Here is a 25,147-nt window from a genome sequence, read left to right on the forward strand (position 1 = left end):
GGTCAGTAGAATGCGTTCAGAATAGCGTGGCTGGTAGATGTGCAGTCAGCAGGGCACATAGGGAGAGCAGTAGTGGTGGGGGTTGTGGACAGGCACTGTAGGGGAAATGCCGAGTGCTAGAGTGGAAGTACTGTTCTAAACTAACGCCTATTCTCGCATTTATTGCAAATATTAAGTGGAGCCTGTAACAACAACAATGCTGTACTATTGTACAAATAAGTAATTTTTTTTCTTCTGATTTTTCGATAAACTTGAGTAATTGATGTTCTGCTTTCATTTCTTTTTTGTTTCATGCCATTGTGTTAAGAAAACTGTAAACGAGTTTCAATGTGAAAATTAATGTTTATGTCAAATGTCAAGTAGTATTGTGATTGAATTGAAATGTAACAAATGTTGAGACTGTTGTAAGATGTTTAAAATTGTAACTGTGCGTCTGGTCCATACGTAGGCAATGTGTTAGGATATGTAGAATGCAAAACCTCGGGTGAATACCCTGTCTGTAAGGGAGCGGTAAAAGGTGGATGGCAGGCGAGCGCGGGAAAATGCGCACGGGCGCTGCACGGCACAACGGGCTCAGCAGTAGTAGTTGGAGTTTGGCATTGGTCTGAGCAACACCTTCTGGAGAGAGGAGGCTCTGCTGGAAGACGTAGTTTCATTGAGCCTCGGGTATGCCGTTCCAACGCCCACACAGCATGGCAAAATTCCATAGGCACTAAATGGAAAAGTATTGCGACGCTAAGAAGAATTAAAGTGCCGATACGTTAAGAGCCATAGCTGGGGTTGTATGTGTGCTCTGTACCTCGCCATCTCGCCGCCTGCCGACCGCCGCATCGATACAAGCAGGTTGAAACTTTTAGTACTGTATTCGTATGGACCAGAGAGTGAACTATTCAATAACAACTTAAATTTTACCAGAACTTTCCTATCATTTATTTATCCTCACAACTAACCTAGATAGGGTCCTTTCCAAATGTTGTGCAATCCGAGTGTCCCGAAATGAAAAATTAAATTTTGTGTTAATAATAATTACTTGCAGACCTAACTATGTTAGAATGGTGTTTAAAGAACTGTTTTGTTAATGAACCAGCAAATGAATAATGAAGGTCTAACCAAGTTGAAAGATAACTTTAATATTGATATAGTAATGAAGTTTAATTGTTTCGAGAGCAGTAAATAAGATAAAAAGAGTAGTAACTCATATACTGGAAATCTTGAACGCATGATAATTTCAGTAATCAATTTTTTAATATAGTAATCATAACAGTTTCAGGGTCCCCCCCCTCCCCCTTTTTATTCATTTGAATTCTGAAGTGTTCCACATTGGTTTGACCAGCAAAAGTTAAAGTCAATATATAAGTCATAATTTATCAGTGTTTTATCTTTATCAAAATTGACATTTTGTGCGTGGCTCGAAAGTGCTATTTCTAGGGTAACCTATGCCCGATTTTAATCAGATCACTAGACAATACGAAGTTTTGTAGTATACATTATAGTGTAGTGTTATGTATTCATTGTTTTTCCATATCAGTACAGAAAGCGAAACTATCAGTTCAATAGATTTTCTGGTTCTAAAATTTACTATATTATGCAGTGTTACTACGTGTTGTTTTGCATGAATATACACCAACTTGTACAGGGAAGAAACTCAGTTATTGCCTAATTAGGCTGGCGACCGTATTCTTAACAAATTGGTAGCATCTTCTGTGTTGCGTTTTGTCCGTCCTGACGTATAGTTGCATTTCGGACTTACTTGACGTATCATTGTTATTACAGAGTGGGTGTAAGTCTGATTTGCCACCATTCAGGTACACGCGGTCAATATCTATACCAAAATCCTGTCTCGTAAGGTAAACCCCACTCACTTACCATAGTACAGGCTTTAATGAGTATTGTGTGCCCCAAGCGCACGTTACAAGCCCTCCACACTCACATTTTCATGGTGACCATTCAAAAAGATCTGTCACCTCTGCTTTGGACAGCAACCAAAGCAGAGATTTATTTTCGCCTCTTAACCATTTGGAACTTCCAGAGAATCGTCATGAGCGGCCAGTTTTGAACAAAGCCTACATTTCTCTTGTTTCCATATTAAAATCTTTGTTTTGCGAAAACACAACGGAGTTTACACAGTCTCACCTCACTAACATGTTGTGCAGAAGCAATTGCGAGAGAATTCTGAAACAATGGTTTGTTGCGTTTATTAAGTGAGGAACTGAGGAAAAGTAGCTTCAATAGTTGCTGATAAAGCGCACCCTTCGAATAAAAATAAAGCTTTAATGTCTTCACTTATCTTATTCCAAAAACCGTAGTAGTTCTCGTTGCATCAGCTATCAAAGGCTCTTAAAAATTACAGTCTTTCACCGAGAGTGTCTGTAGTTAGCAGAAGAACATGGTAAGCAATGAAGTTTTTCATTATAACCATATGTCAAAATGCTCTCCTGTTTGCGGGCTATCATTTGCCAAATCCAATTTCGATATCTCATGATATCTCATGATATCGTTTATGAAATATGAGGAATGTTGTGAATATTTCACCCTGGCTTTATCGCTGGTGTGCGTGATCGCAAATGAGTCTGTTACATCAGATCAATTTCCTCGAGATTGATGACGAATGGCTCTCCATCCAAGTCTAAAGGAAAATTCAATATCTTAGCTAAATTTGATACGCAGCAACATATTAAGTAATACGCACCAAACGCGAAATCATAGCGACGCCTATTTTTCGTTGCAACCTTCTTAGAATTTCGCGCAGTGTCTTTCTTACACGCAAATATGACAATAACTGTGTATATTAAGGAAACATTAACGTACATTAATGGAAATGTAACCGAAAAAGAAAAAAATCTCAGCTGTATTTGAAAAGTGAATGCAGTCATCACGAAAAAGTGTAGTTTGTGCTTAAAAAATGCCAAAGTACTTCATGAGAACATAGCATTTATTTTGTCAGTTATGGACAATAAAACTGAGTGGTAAATAAATAAAATAACCTGGAAAGTGACAAATATTCTACACACCTAGATATCATGAAAATGTTAGTACATAAAACTTCTTCAGTTTGCAATTCATCATACAGTTTTGCCTAAATTTATCCTTGTTCCTTCTTGGCCATAATATTACATGAGATTGGGAATTGTAAACTTTCACTTATTTTCTCAGTAAAATGTCCATAGAATTACCACGTCGACAAAGAGAGGAAATGTTCCACACAATAAAAAATTTGTCTCATATTTTTCATATTACAAATGAAGGTAATAAACTAATCCTTTCACTCGCAGTAATCTCGTTAAACAGAATAAGCAGCTTTGTATTACGAACCTTTTTTGTGTAAGTGATTTGAAGTAATCTGTTATGACTTCTATTTCAAACTTTCAGAACTGATGCAACCTAACCTCTCTGCAGCAGACACTGAGCTTCTGAGAACTCACCGCTCTAGCCACTGTGTGGCTGCTTAAAACTCCCAGTTAATCTACACATCCAGTGGTATCATGCCGCTCTATAAAGCGTATTTGGGACACTACGACAGAATCGCATTGCTCAAATGGGTAACCCAGATTAAATAAGACGAAAAAGATCGCAGATACTTTTAAGTTACACGCACTTCTGTCATGCTCCACGAACTATTTCCTCTTCTGTAAGTTAATCAGCTTTACATAAATCTTTTGATCGAAAGCCAACCACTGTAATGTTCTTAAAACACTTAAAAGTCAGCTTGACATAACCGTTGCATGCACTGAAGCGTAGGATCCTTAGGGGAACGATGGTGTGAATGCCTCTGAGTTACAGAAAGAGGAAGCAGAGCTTACCCTCATGACGGCGACGTCATTCACCCAGGAGTCTGAACTGTTGTACTTTGGGTGGACCTCGACGAACTCCACGCTGTGGCGAGTTCCACCCGAATCGAACTTGGTGGTGCCCGCCAGAACTTCCACGGAACCACCGCTGCACAGAGAGAGGTCCAATGCGACTACAAAAATATTACGAACATCACATGTGACTGGCTTAATCCCGATGTGGGTAAAGTATTTTTAAACCCTACCTTATGCCTTCAAAAAGTGTTTAAATGTGGTAATTACAAAAAAAGGTGTCAGAAAATTTAGGAATTTATTCTTTACATCAAAATATTAGAAAAACTACGTATGAACAGGGGGCCGGGAATTCTTAGTTACACAGGTGTGAAAAAAATTCCGTGTAGTGACTCCGCCTAGTTTAATGTCCCTCAAATGTGCATTGTTATTCACTTTCTTGTTCACAGATGGTCATAGTATTTTTGTTTTGTCGGAATGACGCTTGTTCTGTTTTAGAGTAATTTCCGTCACAACACATTCAGTGCGTGAATTCAGTGCCTGAATGACGGATTGTTGTTGTTTGTTGTGGTCTTCAGTCCAGAGACTGGTTTGATGCAGCTCTCCATGCTACTCTATCCTGTGCAAGCTTCTTCATCTCCCAGTGCCTATTGCAACCTACACCCTTCTGAATCTGCTTAGTGTATTCATGTCTTGGTCTCCCTCTACGAATTTTACTCTCCACGCTGCCCTCTGATACTAAATTAGTGATCCCTTGATGCCTCAGAAGATGTCCTACCAACCGATCCGTTCTTCTAGTCAAGTTGTGCCACAAATTTCACTTCTCCCCGACTCTAATCAATACCTCCTCATTATTTATGTGATTTACCCATCTAATCTTCAGCATTCTTCTGTAGCACCACATTTCAAAACTTCTATTCTCTTCTTGTCCAAACTATTTATCGTCTACATTTCACTTCCATACATGGCCACACTCCATACAAATACTTTCAGAAACGACTTCCTGACGCTTAGATCTATACTCGATGTTAACAAATTTCTCTTCTTCAGAAACGCTTTCCTTCCTACATTTGATATCTTCTCTACTTCGACCATCATCAGTTATTTTGCTTCCCAAATAGCAAAACTCCTTTACTACTTTAAACGTCTCATTTCCTAATCTAATTTCCTCAGCATCACCAGATTTAATTCGACTACATTCCATTATCCTCGTTTTGCTTTTGTTGATGTTAATCTTATATCCACCTTTCAAGACACTGTTAATTCCTTTCAACTGTTCTTCCAAGTCCTTTGCTGTCTCTGACAGAATTACAATGTCATCGGCGAACCTTATTTCCTTTACTGCTTGCTCAATATACAGATTAAATAACATCGGGGAGAGGCTACAACCCTGTCTCACTCCCTTCCCAACCACTGCTTCCCTCTCATGTCCCTCGACTCTTATAACTGCCATCTGGTTTCTGTACAAATTGTAAATAGCCTTTCGCTCCCTGCATTTTACCCTGCCACTTTCAGAATTTGAAAGAGAGTATTCCAGTCAACATTGTCAATAGCTTTCTCTAAGTCTACAAATGCTAGAAACGTAGGCTTGCCTATCATTAATCTATTTTCTAAGATAAGTCGTAGGGTCAGTATTGCCTCAAGTGTCCCAGTATTTCTATGGAATCCAAACTGATTTTCCCCGAGGTCAGCTTCTGCCAGTTTTTCTGTTCATCTGTAAAGAATTCATGTTACTATTTTGCAGCCGTGACTTATTAGACATCTGTCAACACCTGCTTTCTTTGGGATTGCAATTATTATATTCTTCTTGAAGTCTGAGGGTATTTCGCCTGTCCCATACATCTTTCTTACCAGATGGTAGAGTTTTGTCAGGGCTGGCTCTCCCAAGGCTATCAGCAGCTCTAATGGAATTTTGTCTACTCCCGGGGCCTTGTTTCGGCTTAGGTCTTTCAGTGCACTGTCAAACTCTTCACGCAGTATCATATCTCCCATTTCATCTTCATCTACATCCTCTTCCATTTCCATAATATTGTCCTCAAGTACATCACCCTTGTACAGACCCGCTAAATACTCCTTCCACCTTTCTGCTTTCCCTCCTTTGCTTAGAACTGTGTTTCCATCTGAGCTCTTGATATCCATACAAGTGGTTCTCTTTTCTCCAAAAGTCTCTTTAATTTTCCTGTAGGCAGTATCTGTCTTACCCCTAGTGAGATATGCCTCTACATCCTTACATTTGTCCTCTAGCCATCCTTCTTCGCCATTTTGCACTTTCTGTCGATCTCATTTTTGAGACGTTTGTATTCCTTTTTACCTGCTTCATTTACTGCATTTTTATATTTTCTCCTTTCATTAATTAAATTCAATATGTCTTCTGTTACCCAAGGATTTCTACTAGTCCTCGTCTTTATACATACTTGATCCTCTGCTGCCTTCACTATTTCATCCCTGCACCACCTCTGAAATATTTTTAGAGATCCATCACACTCCATACCTCCACTGTAACCATCATAAATCTTAGAACACTGATGTTCAATATGTTCTTCAGTGTTACCATGTCAGGTGTGGCAAACTTAGATAAGCACTCAACATCAACAACTTTTCCATACTCCAGAGAAGTAGCGCGTACAACACCATTCAAGGAACGGTGTGCTCGACGTTGCCATGTCCCATCAAGTGCAACATCAGTGTCCCTGGTTCCACTAATTTTTACAGTTTCTTCTACTGCACGTTTCATAGACGCTTTAGACACAACCGTCAAGGCATCTAAAAGTATTTTTATGTACTTGCTGAACCTACAGGGAGGAAGAGGAAGGTCCATCAAACCACAAAACGTTTGAGCAGCCTTTTTTCCTTTTCCTATTGCACGCATTGCATACACTAACTTCAAATTCACATCATGTGACTTATGCACAATGTTCGAAGTCATTTTCGAGGTAAATTTATTGCAGGATCTGCACGCAACAACTAATTTTGACGCTAAACCCTTCCTGCTACTTTGTTGTTCAGTTATTTCCAGACAGCCTACACCATCACATTGTTTATATTTCTCCAACATCAACAACAACAAATCCACTGCAAAAAGCGTCATTGTCAACACAAATCTTTGAATCACAAGGAGGCGTGCCATGTGGGAGTTTCTTCCCTGAAGAAAAGATACATAGGTTACATTCAACAGTGTGGATTGCTTTGTTTGTGAACTGGTTACCACGGAATTTACTTCTACTGAATTTCTTGCGTGGCATAGGTCGTATTTATTGCATACTAAAGGATATGTACTTCTACAAATTTATGTAGCACTTGGGCAAGACACATTCAGTAACACGTGAACAAACTGCTTCAGCGAAACAAAACTAAATACTGGTAAAGATAATCATTTACAGACCTGCACTGTTACCAACATATTCAATGTATCGTGTGTTAATCGCTGTAAACAGAAAGTTCACAGTTCTTTTCGAAATAATATTGGTTTCTGTATCAGAAATAAAGGGGGCGTGTCGACATACATGACCGTAACTTTAAAAGTTGGTATATATAGGTCGTTTTTCATTTGAAACCCTATAGTGTATATATCAGTGTAATCAGGAATCTAATAAAGTCATAAAAATTTCGATTTTTCCACTATATATAAGGGCCCTGTATCCTTAAACTCAGAAGAGTGTTCCTGGAGCCACTCTGTAGCAATTGTAGATCTGTGGGGTGTCGCATTGTCCCGCAGGAATTGCCAAAGTCCGTCGGAATGCACAATGGACATGAATGGATGTACATGATCAGACAGGATGCTTACCTGTCAGAGTCGTATCTAGATGTATCAAGCGTCTCATATCACTGCAACTGCACACGCCCCCACCCATAACAGTGCCTCCACCAGATCCAACAGTTCCTTGCTGCCATCCAGGGTCCATGGATTCATGAGGTTATCTCCATATCTGTACACGTCCATCCCATCGGTACAATTTGAAACGACACTCGTCCAACCAGGCAACATGTTTCCAGTCATCAACAGTCCAATATTGGTGTTGATGAGCCCAGGCGAGGCGTAAAGCTTTGTGTCGTGCAGTCATCAAGGGTAGACGAGTGGGCCTTTGGTTCCGAAAGCTCGTATCGATGATGTTTCGTTGAATAGTTCGAAGTCTGACACTTGTTGATGGCCCAGAACTGAAATGGCATCAATTTGCGAAAGGAGTGCACTTCTGTGAACGATTCTCTTCAGTCCTCCTTGGCCGCGTTCTTGCAGGATCTTTTTCGGGCCGCAGCGTTGTCGGAGATTGGATATTTTACCGGATTCCTGATAGTGACGGTACGCTCGTGAAATGGCGGTATTGGATAATCCCCATCCCATCGGTACCACATAAAACTAACTTTAATCTAGTTAACCCGCCATTGTAGCAGCAGTAAACGAGCTAACAATCGCGCCAGACACTTCTGGTCATACATAGGCGCTGCCTACGGCAGCGCCGTATTCTGCCTGTTTACATATCTATGGATCTGAATACGCTTGTCAGTTCGTTTGGCGCTTCAGTGTATATACAGCGAAGTAGGTGGGAATGTGGACGCAGCATGTCAACTTCATGCTGAACGTTACCCTGAGAAGCAGCTGCCTTTTGCAAGAACGTTTGTACGACTCCTCCAGCGCTTGCGAGAGACAGGCTCATTTGAGAAGAGAGTTGCAGATCGAGGACCACGATAAAGACTGGCTGTTGCGCGTACGTCTCAGCACGTGACACTGCAGTTCTTACGAGTGCCAGCAGCAGTCTCCGGAGGGGGAGTGAGTAACTATGTCAGATGTGTTTAATAATTCTTGACTGTGCTCTTTAATTCATGCAAGCTCTCGATAACACACGACAAAGAGAAGATCTTTGATGGGTACCTTTTCAGTTACGTACTGATTTCCTGTGGTTACTGCACGGAGCAGAGCGTTCGCGAAGTGTGGCTGACAAGACGTTTAGTGTGACGTCAGAAGTTCATTGCGGAGGCCCATATTTCTAGTGGATCCCGTTTCAGATGGTGGGAGGCAACGCGGATAACGAATGCGTGGGCTTGAAGAACAGGTTCTTCGCCGTGTAGATGAAACTTCGTCAAGAAGAATCGCAAGAAGGGAAAGCATATATCACATGAAGATTTCGAAAATTCTTCATGAAACTCTTCTTTGTACACTCGAAAAACCTTCAACGGGTGCAAAGATTAAACTAGGCAGACTCCGACCCAAGAATAACTTTCAGTCAACGCATGTTACGGCAGTGTGTAGTTCTTAACAGGTACCTTATTCACTGCTTGAGGCTGACTTTTCGCTTAACGCGGTTTAAAATTACCGTAATAATCACTTCTTGGCGTATGGGTTTTTAAGTTCACTCGTGAAGTGCGAGTTGACATACATCAACAGAGACTCAGCTTCAACGTGTGGGACTGAATGATTCATGATCATCTCATTTGTCCCCCATTTCCCCCAGAAGGTCTTACCGAACCAATATATATTTACAGCTTCTTAGATACGAGTCCCTTCATGTGCTAAAAATTTTGAGGTTCGCCCATGACATTGTAATTCTGTCAGAGACAGCAAAGGACTTGGAAGAACAGTTGAAAGGAATTAACAGTGTCTTGAAAGGTGGATATAATATGAACATCAACAAAAGCAAAACGAGGATAATGGAATGTAGTCGAATTAAGTCGGGTGATGCTGAGGGAATTAGATCAGGAAATGAGACACTTAAAGTAGTAAAGGAGTTTTGCTATTTGGGGAGCAAAATAACTGATGGTGGTCGAGGTAGAGAAGATATAAAATGTAGACTGGCAATGGCAAGGAAAGCGTTTCTAAAGAAGAGGAATTTGTTAACATCGAGTATAGATTTAAGTGTCAGGAAGTCGTTTCTGAAAGTATTTGTATGGAGTGTAGCCGTGTATGGAAGTGAAACATGGACGATAAATACTTTGGACAAGAAGAGAATAGAAGCTTTCGAAATGTGGTGCTACAGAAGAGTGCTGAAGATTAGATGGGTAGACCACATAACTAATGAGGAGGTATTGAATAGAAATGGGGAGAAGGGGGAGTTTGTGGCACAACTTGACAAGAAGAAGGGACCGGTTGGTAGGACAGTTCTGAGGCATCAAGGGATTACAAATTTAGCATTGGAGGGCAGCGTGGAGGGTAAAAATCGTAGGGGGAGACCAAGAGATGAATACACTAAACAGATTCAGAAGGATGTAGGTTGCAGTAGGTACTGGGAGATGAAGAAGCTTGCACAGGATAGAGTAGCATGGAGAGCTGCATCAAACCAGTCTCAGGACTGAAGACCACAACAACAACAATATCTCTGGACGTAATTCTTCAAATATGGTTTATGAATGATAGTGCTCCACCTCACTTTATACGGATGGTTTGCCAATGACTTGATAACCAGTTTCCGAACCGGCGTATTGGTTGAGGAAGATCCATTGCCTGACCTGTCCTGCCACCTTTGAAAGCAATAAATTTTTTTCCTTTGGGTTAATTAAAATTCTTTGTGTATTCGACTACCGCAATGAAAGTAGATGTTCTACGGCAGTGTAGCGAAAAAGGGTGAGCAAATACGGAACACACCGTGCGGTTTCCACACTATATGACAAAATATGGACCGCAGTCACAGAGATTGCATGGAAGCAGAAGGTGGTCACTTCGAGCAATTTCTGTCTAATAAATGTGTTGTCAAATATGTCATTCTTGTGTCATTAATAATAAATCCATTCATACACGTAAAAGAGTTACGTAAATAAATAATTTTCGTGGGATGAATATTAAATTCTTCCAGAAAACCTAGCAAAAAATTTTTGAACCCATGTTCACATGAACTTTCAGTAACATTTTGATGTCAAAAACAAATCCTTAAAGTTTCTGACACGTGTTTTTGAACACATTGTACGTCCTCATCTCAAAAACTACTACGAACACCGCAATACTTCAGTAGGTATGGTCCTATGAAACGTGGAATACTATTGCGTTCCTCTGACCTTACAAAAGATGTATCCAGCAAGTTATAGGGGGACTTTCAGTTTAAGTCCAATTAGGCTTCTCTTGTCGTACTCTTACCTACATCCGCCTCTCCGGCGGACTTGGCATGGACCACATTACTTACAAAAATCCGCTGACTTCGTTGGAACTCTGCGTTTCGCTTGTATACTGCCACTAAAGTGTTGGTTCAAACAGCAGGTGAGATACTTTGAAGCAGAAGCGTCATCGGTTCTTAGTACCTATGTAATTACAGCTACAGACCAAGAGACAGCTGACTCCGTTTGTGAGTAACTACTGTACAAGCGACCAAAAACTGGTTTCCTGAGATCTGCTATCAATTCCCTGATTTCTCATATACTGTAATGAAACATAAATGTTTTTCAAGAAATGGAAAAGAAAATGCTCATAAATCTGTATTAGAGCCATGAGTGTCTTCGTTTGAAATAGGAATATACTCTTTGTATTAATAATCGTTACTGAATTCGTATTTCCCAGATTCAGAAAGGCCCTCTTTACATATTTTTCGCCGGCCGGAGTGGCCGAGCGGTTCTAGGAGCTACAGTCTGGAACCGCGCGACTGCTACGGTCGCAGGTTCGATTCCTGCCTCGGGCATGGATGTGTGTGATGTCCTTAGGTTAGTTAGGTTTAAGTGGTTCTAAGTTCTAGGGGACTGATGACCTCAGCAGTTGAGTCCCATAGTGCTCAGAGCCATTTGAACCATTTTTGAACATATTTTTCCTAACGACGCCTGTTGGAATAGAAAAGCTATGAAAGTTCCTTAGTTAGAGGCAATAAATTGAAACCTACTCCGCTTACCAGAAAAAGAGTTGCATCCAAAAGTGGAGGAGAAAACGAAATCAATCGTCACGGTTTGAGAGTTATTTCAGATTACCAGATCAAGTCAAATTAACAAAGACACTGGCAAATGTTCACACTTATCCGTAAGACGTTGCGCCGCTTCAGGCCTTGTGCAAGAACTTATTCTGTTGGGAATGATATCATAAAGACGTTGTACTTCTCCTGAGGCACATTGGCCCACAATTCATGTTGGACATTAATAAACCGCTTCAGCTGTATTTAGTCCTTCATTATTGAAGGCTTCGTGACACTAAAAGCCGTATTTCCAGGCGAACACGTAACTAAAACAACTTTTAACATAACGTATAGCAACATATAATGACATATAACATACAACTAACATATACGTAAAACAACCTACAAGGTTGTCTGGCCCACAACTGTTGTAACTGCTCCTTGATATCCTCATTGCTGGAACTGCGATAGTGTTGACGTCGGAGCTGGTCCCATCCATGTTCTATTGGGTACATATCTAGGAATCTTGACGGCCACTGGAGTACCTCAACTTCACGCAGACAGTTCATAGGTACATGATCCATGAGTGGACGAGCATTATCCTGTTGAAATATGGCACTGCAACACTGTTGCGTGAAAGGCAACACATGACGACACAGGGTATACGTGACGTTCCTCTCTGACGTCAGAGTTTCCTCAGTCACTACCATCCGTCACGTGAAGTCATACCGGGTAGCTCCATGCATCCAAACACCAGGAGTAAAAAGGGCCTTGCCTTTAAAAAAGGAACTTCTTCCCAGGTCACCGCTGTGCTCACTGATAGTGATCATCCAGGGTAGTATGGCTGCGATATATCGCTAAAGACAATGCATCGCCATTCGTCAGGAATCCATGCTTCCTGGTCACAACACCACTCAAGACGTAGCCGTTTGTGTTTTGGTGTTATCAGCTGTCTACACACGGGACTGTAGTTCCTTTGGTCCGGTTCCGCTAGTGTCCCAACAATGGTGTGGGATGACAGAATACTGAAGGGAGTCACTTTTGTTCTGAGTTGTCAGGCGCAGATGTGAGGGATTAAGGTGTGCTGAGTACACAATACGGCGATACTTCCTTGTCGTAGTCATACGTGATCGATAGGACGGGTAGGCCTGCTCTCACGTTCCGAAGGCGTCCACATCCGGTCACTGCCACAGCCGAATGCCCCACTAATCTGGGTACTGCACTTTTTGGCCAAATGGAGACCAAATAATGAGGCCATTTTAAGCTCTGTCAGTCTCTAACTGCGCTGTCTCAGACGAGTAGATGCAATCACCGTCTCCTTCACAATGATCACTCGCCAAGTGACAGCGTTCAAGGTCCTTATATAGTCTGTCAGGTTTTGTAACAACGCTATTGCTCCCTGATGGCCGTTCAACCTGTCACAGATAATTGCAACTCTATTTATTTACATTCCCACCAGAGTTGTGTACGTTTAAGAAGTTACATTGACATCCAACCATTTACTGTGGGTCCTTCATTTCTTTTGTCAGGCAGTGTATCTGCTGGTAAGTTCGGCATAAGTTTGTTAATCAAAAAGTGAATGGTTTTGGTAAAGTTCCGCTTGTCGCTCGTCATGTTATGTAAGTATCACACAATAAACACGCAATGTTGCTAAAACCTGTGATATATTTAATTGAAAGTCACTTTTTCCTATGGATACTACATTCAGGATGAGGTACAACCTTGGGCACATACTGACTGTTGCAAAGGTGCTGCGAACGTGTTATTTAGATGTAAGAGATTATGGTTCAAATGGTTCTGAGCACTATGGAACTTAACTTCTGAGTTCATCAGTCCCCTAGAACTTAGAACTACTTAAACCTAACTAACCTAAGGACATCACACACATCCATGCCCGAGGCAGGATTCGAACCTGCGACCGTAGCAGTCGCGCGGTTCCAGATTGTAGCGCCTAGAACCGCTCGGTCACCCCGGCCGGCTGTAAGAGATTATGCTGACATTTGACCATGCATTGTAGGTGCTTCACTTCTGTTGCGGCGGTGTATCTGCAGAGTTCGGCTAAAAGAGACTGAGCCACTGCAGCATGCGGGAAAGTTTTACGAAATAAGTAGCTGCATTTCTTAAGAAGTGGATTATGACATCAGTTTAACTTTCAGTCAATAAATATGTGAAATACTCACAGCTGTTAGAAAGGCACAAGCATGTGGCATCGAAGAACTGTTTTAGCTGTTTACTAATGTAGGTATTATAAACATGATTCAGATACAAAAAATGAGAAATCTAATTTGATCCACTGAATTATAGTTAAAACTGGAAATTGGAAAGTGATCATTAATTCCTTAGAGAGTTTGTAATCCTGACGAAGGGTAGAATGACGTCGCAAACCAGCACGGCCACTCACTGAAGGTGGGAAGTTCTGCACAGTTTTCAGTGAGCTTGTCAAGTTACTAGCAGAGTAACATGAGCAACGGTTTCACATGATCCGATTCTATTAAATACTGTGGTGATAACACTGATAGCGCCATCTTTCAGCAATATGCTTTTTTGTGCTGAATGATGATAAACAATATTATGCTAGGTTCTTGTTTGTTTCAAGCATTTCGTATCATTCAGACAAGTGAAACCGTGGATCTGCAATCCTGGCCATACAAATCAAAATCAGCATGAATATATCCAAATGTGTTCTTGATTTAAGAAATTACTGATGGGGGCGCGCCTTTTATGAGGAAACAACGAAATATATGTAGATCTCACAGCGATCTGGGACATGATATTTACCTTAACTTTTCCTCATAGATGTGCATGCTTGAGGAACAAGGCACTGGTATGAAATATGGATATCGTGCCTGTACGATAATACAAACTAGTGAATGCGCTAGTAAAGCTCTTTATACTGCAACCATACTCACTTGTCGAAGCAATGCGCCGCAGTTATGGCCCAGTTCTCGTTCAGGATGGACGCTCCACAGAAGTGCCGCCCATCAGTCTGCATGGACAGCTGGAACACCATGAACGTATATTAGGAAAGTTACATACTGGAAGAAAGCATTTTTATAAAACAAAATCAGGGACATTCCACTTCTAATCCAAAAGCGAGACCACACATAAAGCACGTGGTATCTAGCTAGATAGCTGCTGGCTATTTACCCATTCAAGTCCTTGTTGTTGTGGTCTTCAGCCCAAATATTGGTATGATGCGACTCTCCGTGCAACCGTATCCTGTGCAAACGTTTTCATCTCCGCAACTTGCAACTGAAATTCATTGCAACCTGATCACGGTACTCATCCGTTGGTCTCCTGTTCTCCCTATACAATATTTACCCCCCCCCCCCCCCACCTAATTCCTACACTACAAAATTAACAACCCCCTCAAGCTTCAGGATGTGTCGCAACAACCGATCCCTTATTTTAGTCAAATTTTGCTATAAATTTCGTTTTCCTCCATTTAGATTCAGTAATTCGTCATTAGTTAATCGATCTTTCCATTCAATCTTCAGAATTTTTTTTGGAGCTGCACATTTCGACAGCTTCTATTCTCGTCTTGTCATAACTGTTTATCGTCAACACTTCACTTCCATAGAAATTTACAATCTAGACAAATGCGTTGAGAAGAAATTTCCTGGCATTTAAATTTACATTAAATGTTAATAAATTCCTCTTTTCCAGAAACACTTTTCTTGCTGTTGCCTGTCTAAATTTCACATCCTCTCTATTTCGCGCATCATCAGTTATTTTGCTGACCAAATAGCAAAGCTCATCTACTAATTTCACTGTGTCATTTCGTAACCGAATTCCTTCACAGCCATTTGATTTAACATTCCATTACTCTTGTTTCGTTTTTGTTCAAATTCATAACATCTCAAGATACTATTAATTTCATTCAGCTGGTCTTACTGTCTCTGACAGAAGTATAATGTCATCGACAAATCTCAAAGTTTTATTCCTTGTCCCCGAAATTTAATTTCCTCTCCAAATTTTTCATTGGTTTCCTTTACTCCTTGCTCAATGTGCAGATTGAATAACATGCTATAGGTCTGTCTCACACCCTTCGCAACCACTGCTTCCCTATCATGCCTCTCGACTCTTATAACTGCACTCTGGTTTCTGTACTAATTGTAAATAAGCTTTTACTCGATGTATTTTACCCTTGCTATTTTGTGTATTTCAAATAATGTATTCCATTCAAAATTTTCATTAGTTTTCTATACACATCAAAAAATGTTTTGCATTACCTCGGTTCCGAGGGTTCCGGAACCTGTACAGAAAATTGGAATAGAGATCAACATCAACATTATTTCCCACTTTTTTATTGCTCACGAAAACCACACATTGCATGTTGTACCACCATGTAGCGAGACCTTCAGAGGGGGTGGTCCAGATTGCTGTAGACACCAGTACCTCTAGTATGTCCTCTTGCATTGATGAATGTCTGCATTCGTCGTGGCATACTATCCACAAGTCCATCAAGGTACTGTTGGTGCAGATTGTCCTACTCCTCAACTGCGATTCGGCGTCGAACTCTCAGAGTGGTTGGTGAGTTAGGTTGTCCATAAATAGCCTTTTTCAACCTATCCAAGGCAAGTTCGAGATGGTTCATGCCTGGAGAAGATGCTGGCCACTCTAGTCGAGCGATGTCTTTATCCTGAAGGAAGTCATTCACAAGATGTGTACGATGGGTGCGCGAATTGTCGTCCATGAAGACGAATGTCTCGCCACTATGCTTCCGATATGGTTGCACTGTCGCTCGGAGGAAGGAATTCACGTATCATACAGCAGTTACGATGCCTTCCATGACCACCAGCGGCATATGTCGGCCCCACATAATGCCACCCTAAAACAGCAAGGAACCTACACCTTGCTGCGCTCGCTGGACGGTGTGTCTAAGGCGTTCAGCCTGACCGGGCTGCCTCCAAACACGTCTGCGACGATTGTCTGGTTCAAGGCATATACTACACTCATCGATGAAGAGAACATGTTGCCAATCCCGAGAGGTCTATTCAGCATGCTGTTGGGCCTTTTCTGTACCGCTCTGCATGGTGTCGTGGTTGCAAAGATGGACTTCGCCATGGACGTCGGGAGTGAAGTTGCGCATCATGCAGCATATTGCGCACAGTTTGAGTCGTAACACGACGTCCTATGGCACAAAGTAACAATGTGGACGTGACCGAACCGCGATATTGATCGTCTGTGCATGGTTGAACTATAGACAACACGAGTCGTGTACCTCCTTCTTGGGGAAATGACTGGAACTGATCGGCTGTCGGACCCCCTCCGTCGAATGGGCGCTGCTCATGCATGGTTGTGTACATATTTGGACGGGTTTAGTGACTGAACAGTCAAAGACACTGTATCTGTGACACTATATCCACAATCAACGTCTATCTTTAGGAGTTCTGGGAACTGGGATGATGAAAAACTTTTTTGATGTGTGTATATGACTACAATTTCTACGAGCATTTGTTTGCCTATTTTCTGTGAAGTTTGGAAGGTAGGAGACAAGGTATTGGCAGAATTGAAGCTGTGAGGGTCGGTCGTGAGTCGTGTTTGGGTAGCTCAGATGGTAGAGCACCTGCTCGCGAAAGGCAAAGGTCCCGAGTTCGAGTCTCGGTCTGCAAACAGTTTTAATCTGCTAGGAAGTTTCTTACACCGGTTTTCTAAGGCTAGTCATAAGGCCAGTATGTCTTCGCATGTTGCTACATTTCTCCAGAACCCAAACTGACCATCCCCGAGATCAGATTATACCATTTTTGTCATTTTTCTCTAAATAGTCCGTGTCAGTATTTTACGATTACATGTGACTAAACTGAAAGTTCAGTATCACTCATACTTGCAGCAGTTGTCTTCTTTGGAACTCGAATCATTACTTTCTTCTTAAAGTCTTCTTGTGTGGTCTATCTTACACGACAGATCGTGTGATTTTGTCACATCTGACTCTCCCAAGGATATCACAAATTCTGAGGGAATGTTGTCTACTTCATTGACATTATTTCAGCTTAGTTCTTTCAGTGCTATGTCAATTTCTTATAGCAGTATCACATCTCCCAACTCATTTTCGTCTAGAAAAACTTCACTATGTTGTTCATTGAATCATTCCTGTTTTCTTATTCGTTATTATACCTACTTCTACTTTATCCCTATAACCCAGTACTAACCTGATCAAAAGTCCTGTTCTTCCTGGCACTGTACTTTATATTGCCTTCTCTATGTAACTTCAACCGACCAATATACCTTTTAAAATTCGCTAGCCTACCTACCCGATTAAGGGCCCTAACATTAAATGTCCCACTGCGTAGAACGTCAGTTATAATATTGCTGACGACAACGTCTTTCTGAGTAGTCCCTGCCTGGAATATTTTACCCAGCAGTGTGACATCGTTATTTGACCACACAGCAGAGGTGTACACTCATGGAAAAAATAACGGTTGCAGTTTCCACTTGGTTTCAGCCTTTAGCAGTATTACTATATGTAAGCCATGTTGGATAACGTTACAAGATCATATCTGTCGATCATCGTGACTGATCCACCTGTCGAGAAATTGAAAACATTTGTGGATTCACTAGGAAAAAGTACGTTAGGCTTCCACATTATAGGACAGACGATTTGGTAGCTCTCTTATCAGGTGTAGAAACAGTCATCGCTGTTTTCAGAACTTACAAATTGCAAATTCATATTAAAGGATTTCATTCGTAATTGCAGCTCTCTGCTATTCGTTACACGTTTACACGTTACGTGGAATACAATTTATTGAGTTATACGATACACCCCAATACTCCTTCACTCGATCATTCCAAAAAATACCACCGCCTCTTCAACACTGTTATGCAAACGCAACGGTGAAACAATTAAATTTTATACCCCTAGTTTTGTTGTTCTCTTGTGTATTTTGCACGTACTGGCTTTGGCTAACAACAGTGAAACGATAAACGTAAGAGTATGCAAGAAAAATTATGCAATATGAAGAAAAGTAAAACTGTTAAAATAAACCAAAAGATAGTTAATTGAAATCCTCAGCTGCCGACAAGTGTTGTTGATATACCTCGATGGGGAGAGCTGAAAATGTGTGCCCCGACCAGGACTCGAACCCAGGATCTTCTGCTTACACGGAAGACGCTCTATCCATTTTTTTTAATCTCATCTTATTCGTTTTCGTTCGTTGCATCTGCTCGGGGCGGACGTTGTAAAACACCCGTTTTAAGTTCGTCGTTGATCGATTAACTCAGTTTTTTTATTACAGAGGGCAGCTAACCATCTGACCGAACACGCTGAGCTACCGTGCCGGCATACCGAGGACACAGATGAACAGTGCGACTGAAGGGACTTATCCCTTGCACGCTTCCCGTGTGACCCACACTCCCAATTGTCCACATCAACATACGTAATGTACCTGATAGATATTCGTCCACCCACTCATTACTCTCGCACACTAAGGTGGCTATTCCCATAAGAGTTAGGGCAACCTGTGCGCATTCGCACAGACAAAGGTCAATGGCTAGGTAGCCTTTTTAACTATATGTACGAAGACAGTAACTGTTCTCGAAAGAACAGATACCATTATTGACTGTGCAGCTTTTCTAGAATAAATGATAATTAATTGAAACCCTCAGCTGGAACCGTGCGACCGCTACGGTCGCAGGTTCGAATCCTGCCTCGGGCATGGATGTGTGCGATGTCCTTAGGTTAGTTAGGTTTAAGTAGTTCTAACTTCTAGGGGACTGATGACATCAGATGTTAAGTCCCATAGTGCTCAGAGCCATTTGAACTATTTTTTGAAACCCTCAGCTGCCGACAGGTGTTGTTGATATACCTCTATGCACGGTCATCAACATTCGAGAACAATTACTATCTTCATACATAAACCGAAAGAGTGGGGACTAGAGGGCGTCCCGTAATAAGCATATGGGGACAGGAAACAATTATCTAAAAGTAGAGACGATCCGTACATAAACGGGACGGATGGCAAACCTATTGTGTTTCCAAGCGTATTACTGTCAGAGAAGCTTCGTATTTTGACTTTCCAAGCCACAGGTTTGGAGAGCCTAAAAAGAAATGTGAATTTCTTCATTCTCCGCATTGTTCTCATACAACAAAAAATTGATTGTCCTTTTTCATTGTAAGACACGTAAGAGAACCGAACAAAAAGCTAACGACATGACGCTAATACATTGTAACACAGCCTGTAGCCGTTATAACGCTCTCAGCTTGGCGAGGAAGACAGTCCACAAGTTTTCTTCAGAGGAAGCCACTTACTGGTGACTGGATTCCAGAGTGCTGCCAAGTTGCTGGGATATTGACTACTATGTTTCATCCGCTCTTCCAAGTAGTCCCAGACATTTTCTACTATATTAAGATTAGGATGACGTAGCGGGTCAGTCCTTGTGCGGAATAGTGTTTACGTATTCGTCAAATAAGGAAAGTATGCATGCAGCTCTGTCGAACATCTTGGAAGACGAGTGTCCGAGCACATGGCCACGAAGATGTAGAGGAAAAGACATCCCTTCGTCATCAAGAATGCTTAAAAGGTGTGTGGTTCATGTACACGGCATTTTGCACGAGTGGGCCCAAGTCACGGTACGAAAAACATCGGTAAAACGTCACAGAACCAAGTCTGGCCTGAAATGAATCCTCCATACACGTCGTATTAAACGCCTCATGTAGCCGTCGGTGCATTCAGTCGCTGGCATCATTTGGAAAGAGGCTTCATCGCAACTCGTCGCACCACACTACCCACCTCTAGCCAGCTAATGTCCGCTTTCTGTGTTTGGCCCATTGGAGACGTGCAGCTTTATCTGCTTGTAAGAGGAACGTTCAATACGTAATGCAACACATTTTTCTTTTTCGGCAAATTTCAGTTCAAAAAAAATTAAATTTGTTGTGAGACATCGTGGAATACTACCACTTCGGCCCCTGTGGTTTCATGAAGTTCCGATAGCTGGTGGTACTATTCGTAGCCTTCAAAATTGCGTCTGTAACGAAGGTGCGTTCCAAGCAGAGAGTTGTCATTGAGTTTCTTTTGTTAGAAAACCAGAACACCGCAGATATTCATTGGCGCTTGTAGAATGTCTACGGAGACGCGGCAGTGAACAAGAGCACGGTGAGTCGTTGGGCGAGGCACGTGTCATCATCGCAACGAGGTCCCTCAAACCTGCCCGATCTTCTGCGTGCTGGCCGGTCGCACACAGCTGTGACTTCAGCGATGTTGGAACGTCCAGACACTCTGAGGTGCTAGACGGTTCACAATCAAACGCCTCGCTGCTCAACTGGACGTCTCTACTGGTAGGACTGAAACACTCCTCCACCAGTTCTCGTCGGAAGAAAATGTTCAAAGCCGGGCCCTCAGCCAGTGAAGTCACGGTGACGGTCATCTGGGATTCTGAAGTGGTTATTATGGTTGACTTCCTCTCTCATGGTACAATCATGTACTTTGCAAAACGTGTATTTGTTTTCGAATGCTGTAAATCAGAACATAAGGTGACATCGAAAATTTCTTTTGTGACCGAACGAAAGTGGTTTACAATGCAGTGAACGTTTGTGACTGTGCGTGGCTATGTGAAGACGAGCGACCAACTGCAGACCGCAATTACAGTTGCACAGAACTAAAAACTAAGGTTCGGTAGTTTTGAGACAATACATGAACGACGTAGTAAATGGTAGGATTACCGGTAGCATTGGCAGCGCAGCAGCATACATGAATGTGTGAGAAATGAACTGGGAGCCGACGATTTCTCTTCGTTTCTTGTTTGTTTGTTTGTTTTGCGCATAATTAGAATCGCACATCATTCAGCTTTAGTTTGTATTATATATCCTTACAAAATGTAAACCGCATTTTATAAGTAATAAAAATTAGTTCATCGCGTAATGTCTGCACTTTTATGTAATGAAAGCAGTTACTTTTGGTGCAAGCGCAATTTACGTGTACAGGCGTAAAAAAAAAAGTAATAAAAAACCTCTACAGGATGGAGAAAAATAGTGTCACGAAATTTTAACCATAGATAGCTGATGCCAGTAGGAACCAAAATTACCAATGTTTTGTAGGCTGACAACGCACCGTTTTTAAACTACAGAAACTTGGCGCCACGCTCTCCGATTGGCCGTGGGATTGCCCTGTTGCTTTTCGTCTTTTGGCGGGCAGCGCTATGGTTGTCGCTTCACACGTACAAACGTCCCTAGCCCCGTCACTGCTCCAACATGATACGCGCACGTGTCGAATAGGCCTTGCTGTTTGTCTCCACCTCACGTCAGAGGCATTCACACATAAGCTTCGCTTCGGAGCAAACACACGCCACCTGCGATTTAGTCGTATAGTAAGCATGGCGGCACAGTTTGAAGAACAACGAGATATGGTTTTTGTTTGTGGTCTAGCCGACGGTAGTGCGCATGAAGCTCGACGATTTCATGAAGAACGGAACCCAGCAAGACGCCACCCACGCCTGCAAACGTTTACAGCAATTCACTGGCGACCTGGCGGAACAGGCTCGTTTGCGGGATATCATGGTGATGCTGGAAGACCTCCAACACGACAGGGTGCTTCATTTGAAGAGGCTGTTCTCGAGCGCTTCGAGGAAGCACCTACAAGTAATCGAGCTGTTGGACACGATATGGGGGTCACTCATCGGTTGATCAGGGAAGTTTTGAGGGATGACGGCCAGTATGCATTTAGTTTCCACTCTGCCCGAGACATAAATCCTGTGACGAACTATGAGCGCAGGCTACGGTTTTGCCGGTGGTTTCTGCGACGTGTTGCGCGAGATCCCGCCGTCCCTGCTGTTGTGTTGTTCACCGACGAGTGCACCTTCCATCGGAATGGCCTTTACAACACTCGAAACATTCATTACTGGGTCAGGGGAAATCCTAACTTCACGTTCGTCGACGTACATCAGGAACTATCTTCGCTCCACATTTTGGCAGGCATTGTGGGTGGTTGGGACGGTCCGTCTACCTCCTCGACTTATCGGGGAAAATTACCTTCACTTTTTGTAAGAAACTGTACTCGGACTGCTGGAAGATGTTCACCTGGACACACGACTACACATGTGGTTGCAACACGAGGGGGCACCCGCACATAACAGTGGTGCTGTGCGCGGATATTTAAATGAACTCTTCGTCGGCCGGGTAATTGGCAGAGGTGCTCGTAGGACATGACCCCCACGATCACCAGACCTCACGCCACCGGACTTTTTCCTGTGGGGATTCTTCAAGGTTGTAGTTCGCCCACTCGGACGCAAACCACCAAGAAACGAGGAGGAATTAATGGATCGCATTCAATATGCCGCCAATCACATCAGGGTAATGCCAGGAATCTTTGAAAGAGTCCGGCAAAACAACGTGCGACGTTACCAAGCTTGTGTCGCGTCAGAGGGCCGCCAGTTGGAGCACCTGCTATAAGTAAACGATGTCGTAGCTACCAAAAAGAAACCTTCTTCAGGGCCGACACAAGTTGTAAAAGACTTTCTGTACGCGAACTAACAGCTGTTGACGCGTTTCTTCCCGGAATGTCTTATCATGAAACTAGAAAGGATGTGTCGGGACCCCAGTGGATTCGCTCCCAGGCCCCCAGAGTGGAAGGCTGGCGCGCTGCCACCGAGCGTGCCTTGGATGCAACTCCATTTCAGACAGGCAAAGCATTCGCAGTCATGCGTTGGCCAGAGCATCCGGAAACAGGGAAATCCCGCGGCCAATCGGAGCGCGTGGCACCAACTTTCCGTAGTTTAAAAATTGTGCGTTGTCGACCTACACAAAATTAATAATTTTGGTTCCTTCTGGCATCAGCTGAAGAGGGTTAAAATTTCGTGACACAATTTTTCTCCATCCTGTATAATTATTCTTGTTCTTTTGTACTCACTAGAACTTTCTTCATCACGATCAAAGGCAAGAGTTTCCTCTTATCACTGATAATTGCGAAATTTGTTTAGCGGTTTCGCTAGAAATCATCAAATAAAATCTCAATTAAGCATTGGCAGTAACTGTTTATTTTTAAGTTCAAAAATGGCTCTGAGCACTATGCGACTTAACTTCTGAGGTCATCAGTCGCCTAGAACTTAGAACTAATTAAACCTAACTAACCTAAGGACATCACACACATCCATGCCCGAGGCAGGATTCGAACCTGCGACCGTAGCGGTCACGCGGTTCCAGACTGAAGCGCCTTTAACCGCACGGCCACACCGGCCGGCTTATTTTTAAGTAACAGACAGGAGGACAACTGTGTAGAATCAAAACGTTCCGTAGTCTACGCGGCCCTTTGTATATTTCATTCAGTTTCTTGACGGTTCTCCGCTTCAGTTTCTAGGGGAATCTAGCAAGACACTGACTGCGCACGCAAACAATGCGTCCTAAATGAGGTAACGATCAACAGGTACGCAACACACCTAACGTACAGGTAACACGGTTACATTCTTAACTGACCAAAGCTACTTGGAGAACTACTGTAGTCTACGCTTAGTTACGATGATCTACAGTAGCCTACAGCAATTTTACAAGTCTACTTGCAACGGATCGCTTCGCTTCGTCACGCGTGTTTCCGGACCTCTGCACATACAACCATCTGGCAAATACACACAACATATTTGCTTCGATTTACATTAGCAACGGAGGGTTACGTGACCTGTTGGTATCAGTTCTGCACCATCTACACCGCTCCACACGGACTACGACATCACGTTTTAATATCTTACTAGTTGCTGTGAAATCAGATTTAATACGTATCAGCTAATATGACCTACGCTTCGGCTAGTATGACTATTAGATGTGGTAAACTTGTAAACAGTCTTCTGAATGTAGACACCACACTTCTTTCATTGTCAGGCAATTTCACTTGCTTTTACTGTGAGAGTACAACTCGTCATGAGGTGCCACTGGCTTAAGGGAGTGACTACTAATTTTGTTCAATTGGGTTGTGTCTGACATAAGCAGAATGCTGCTATTTAACTTCTGTCAAGGAACCCGGCAAAAGGAATGAGATATAGAATCGTGGGAAAAATACGACTAGGAGACGATTAGTAAAAACTTGTCAAGCACGTGACTCACATCGTGCAGCCCCTTGCAAAGGAACTCACCTGTGCAGGGAATTCCCCAGGAGCGGCGTCCACGCCGTTGATGATTCGCCCATTGACCACCGACACTGAAGGGCCGTGGCGCGCCGTACGGCCTGAAACAATCGAAATGTCCACTTCGTCCGCTGTCCTCATTTCATACGTCAACATCGACATTCCCGAGGATGAAGCAGGTGATACTCCTTGAGCTGCCGTCTTGAGTGTTCTGGTGTGCACGTAAGTTACAGTGAATTAAATGACTAATGAAATCTCTTTAAAAAAAATGTACCAATAACAATCTGCAGAGAGGACAAAGGTGTTGTACTTGATTACCTGATATTTACTAGCATTTTGGAAATTTAATAAATAAACTGATGCAAGTCTATCGCTTGAAGATATCAGACATCAAAACAAATTGAAGAGTATATGTACAAGAAATCTAATTCCTCATGGACATTAAAACTTCTTTAAAAATTTCAGTAAGTGATTTGGGTCAAATAGAAAAGGTGATAAAATTTCTGT

The 25,147-nt window shown here is 42.3% G+C and overlaps 1 protein-coding gene across 1 annotated transcript in view; it reads right to left on the minus strand.

Moving 5' to 3' along the window:
- LOC126456323 (trypsin delta-like) overlaps positions 1-24,802 on the minus strand; it is a 44,796-nt gene extending 19,994 nt beyond the window's left edge. The window contains exons 1-3 of the mRNA XM_050092076.1: positions 24,650-24,802; positions 14,506-14,594; positions 3,801-3,936 (exon numbers count right to left, since the gene is read on the minus strand). Of these exons, the coding sequence (XP_049948033.1) occupies positions 3,801-3,936; positions 14,506-14,594; positions 24,650-24,802 (378 nt within the window). The remainder of the gene's footprint in view (positions 1-3,800; positions 3,937-14,505; positions 14,595-24,649) is intronic.
- Positions 24,803-25,147: the final 345 nt, after the last annotated feature.

Source organism: Schistocerca serialis, chromosome 1 (genome assembly GCF_023864345.2).
Source record: "Schistocerca serialis cubense isolate TAMUIC-IGC-003099 chromosome 1, iqSchSeri2.2, whole genome shotgun sequence".
NCBI lineage: Eukaryota > Metazoa > Arthropoda > Insecta > Orthoptera > Acrididae > Schistocerca > Schistocerca serialis.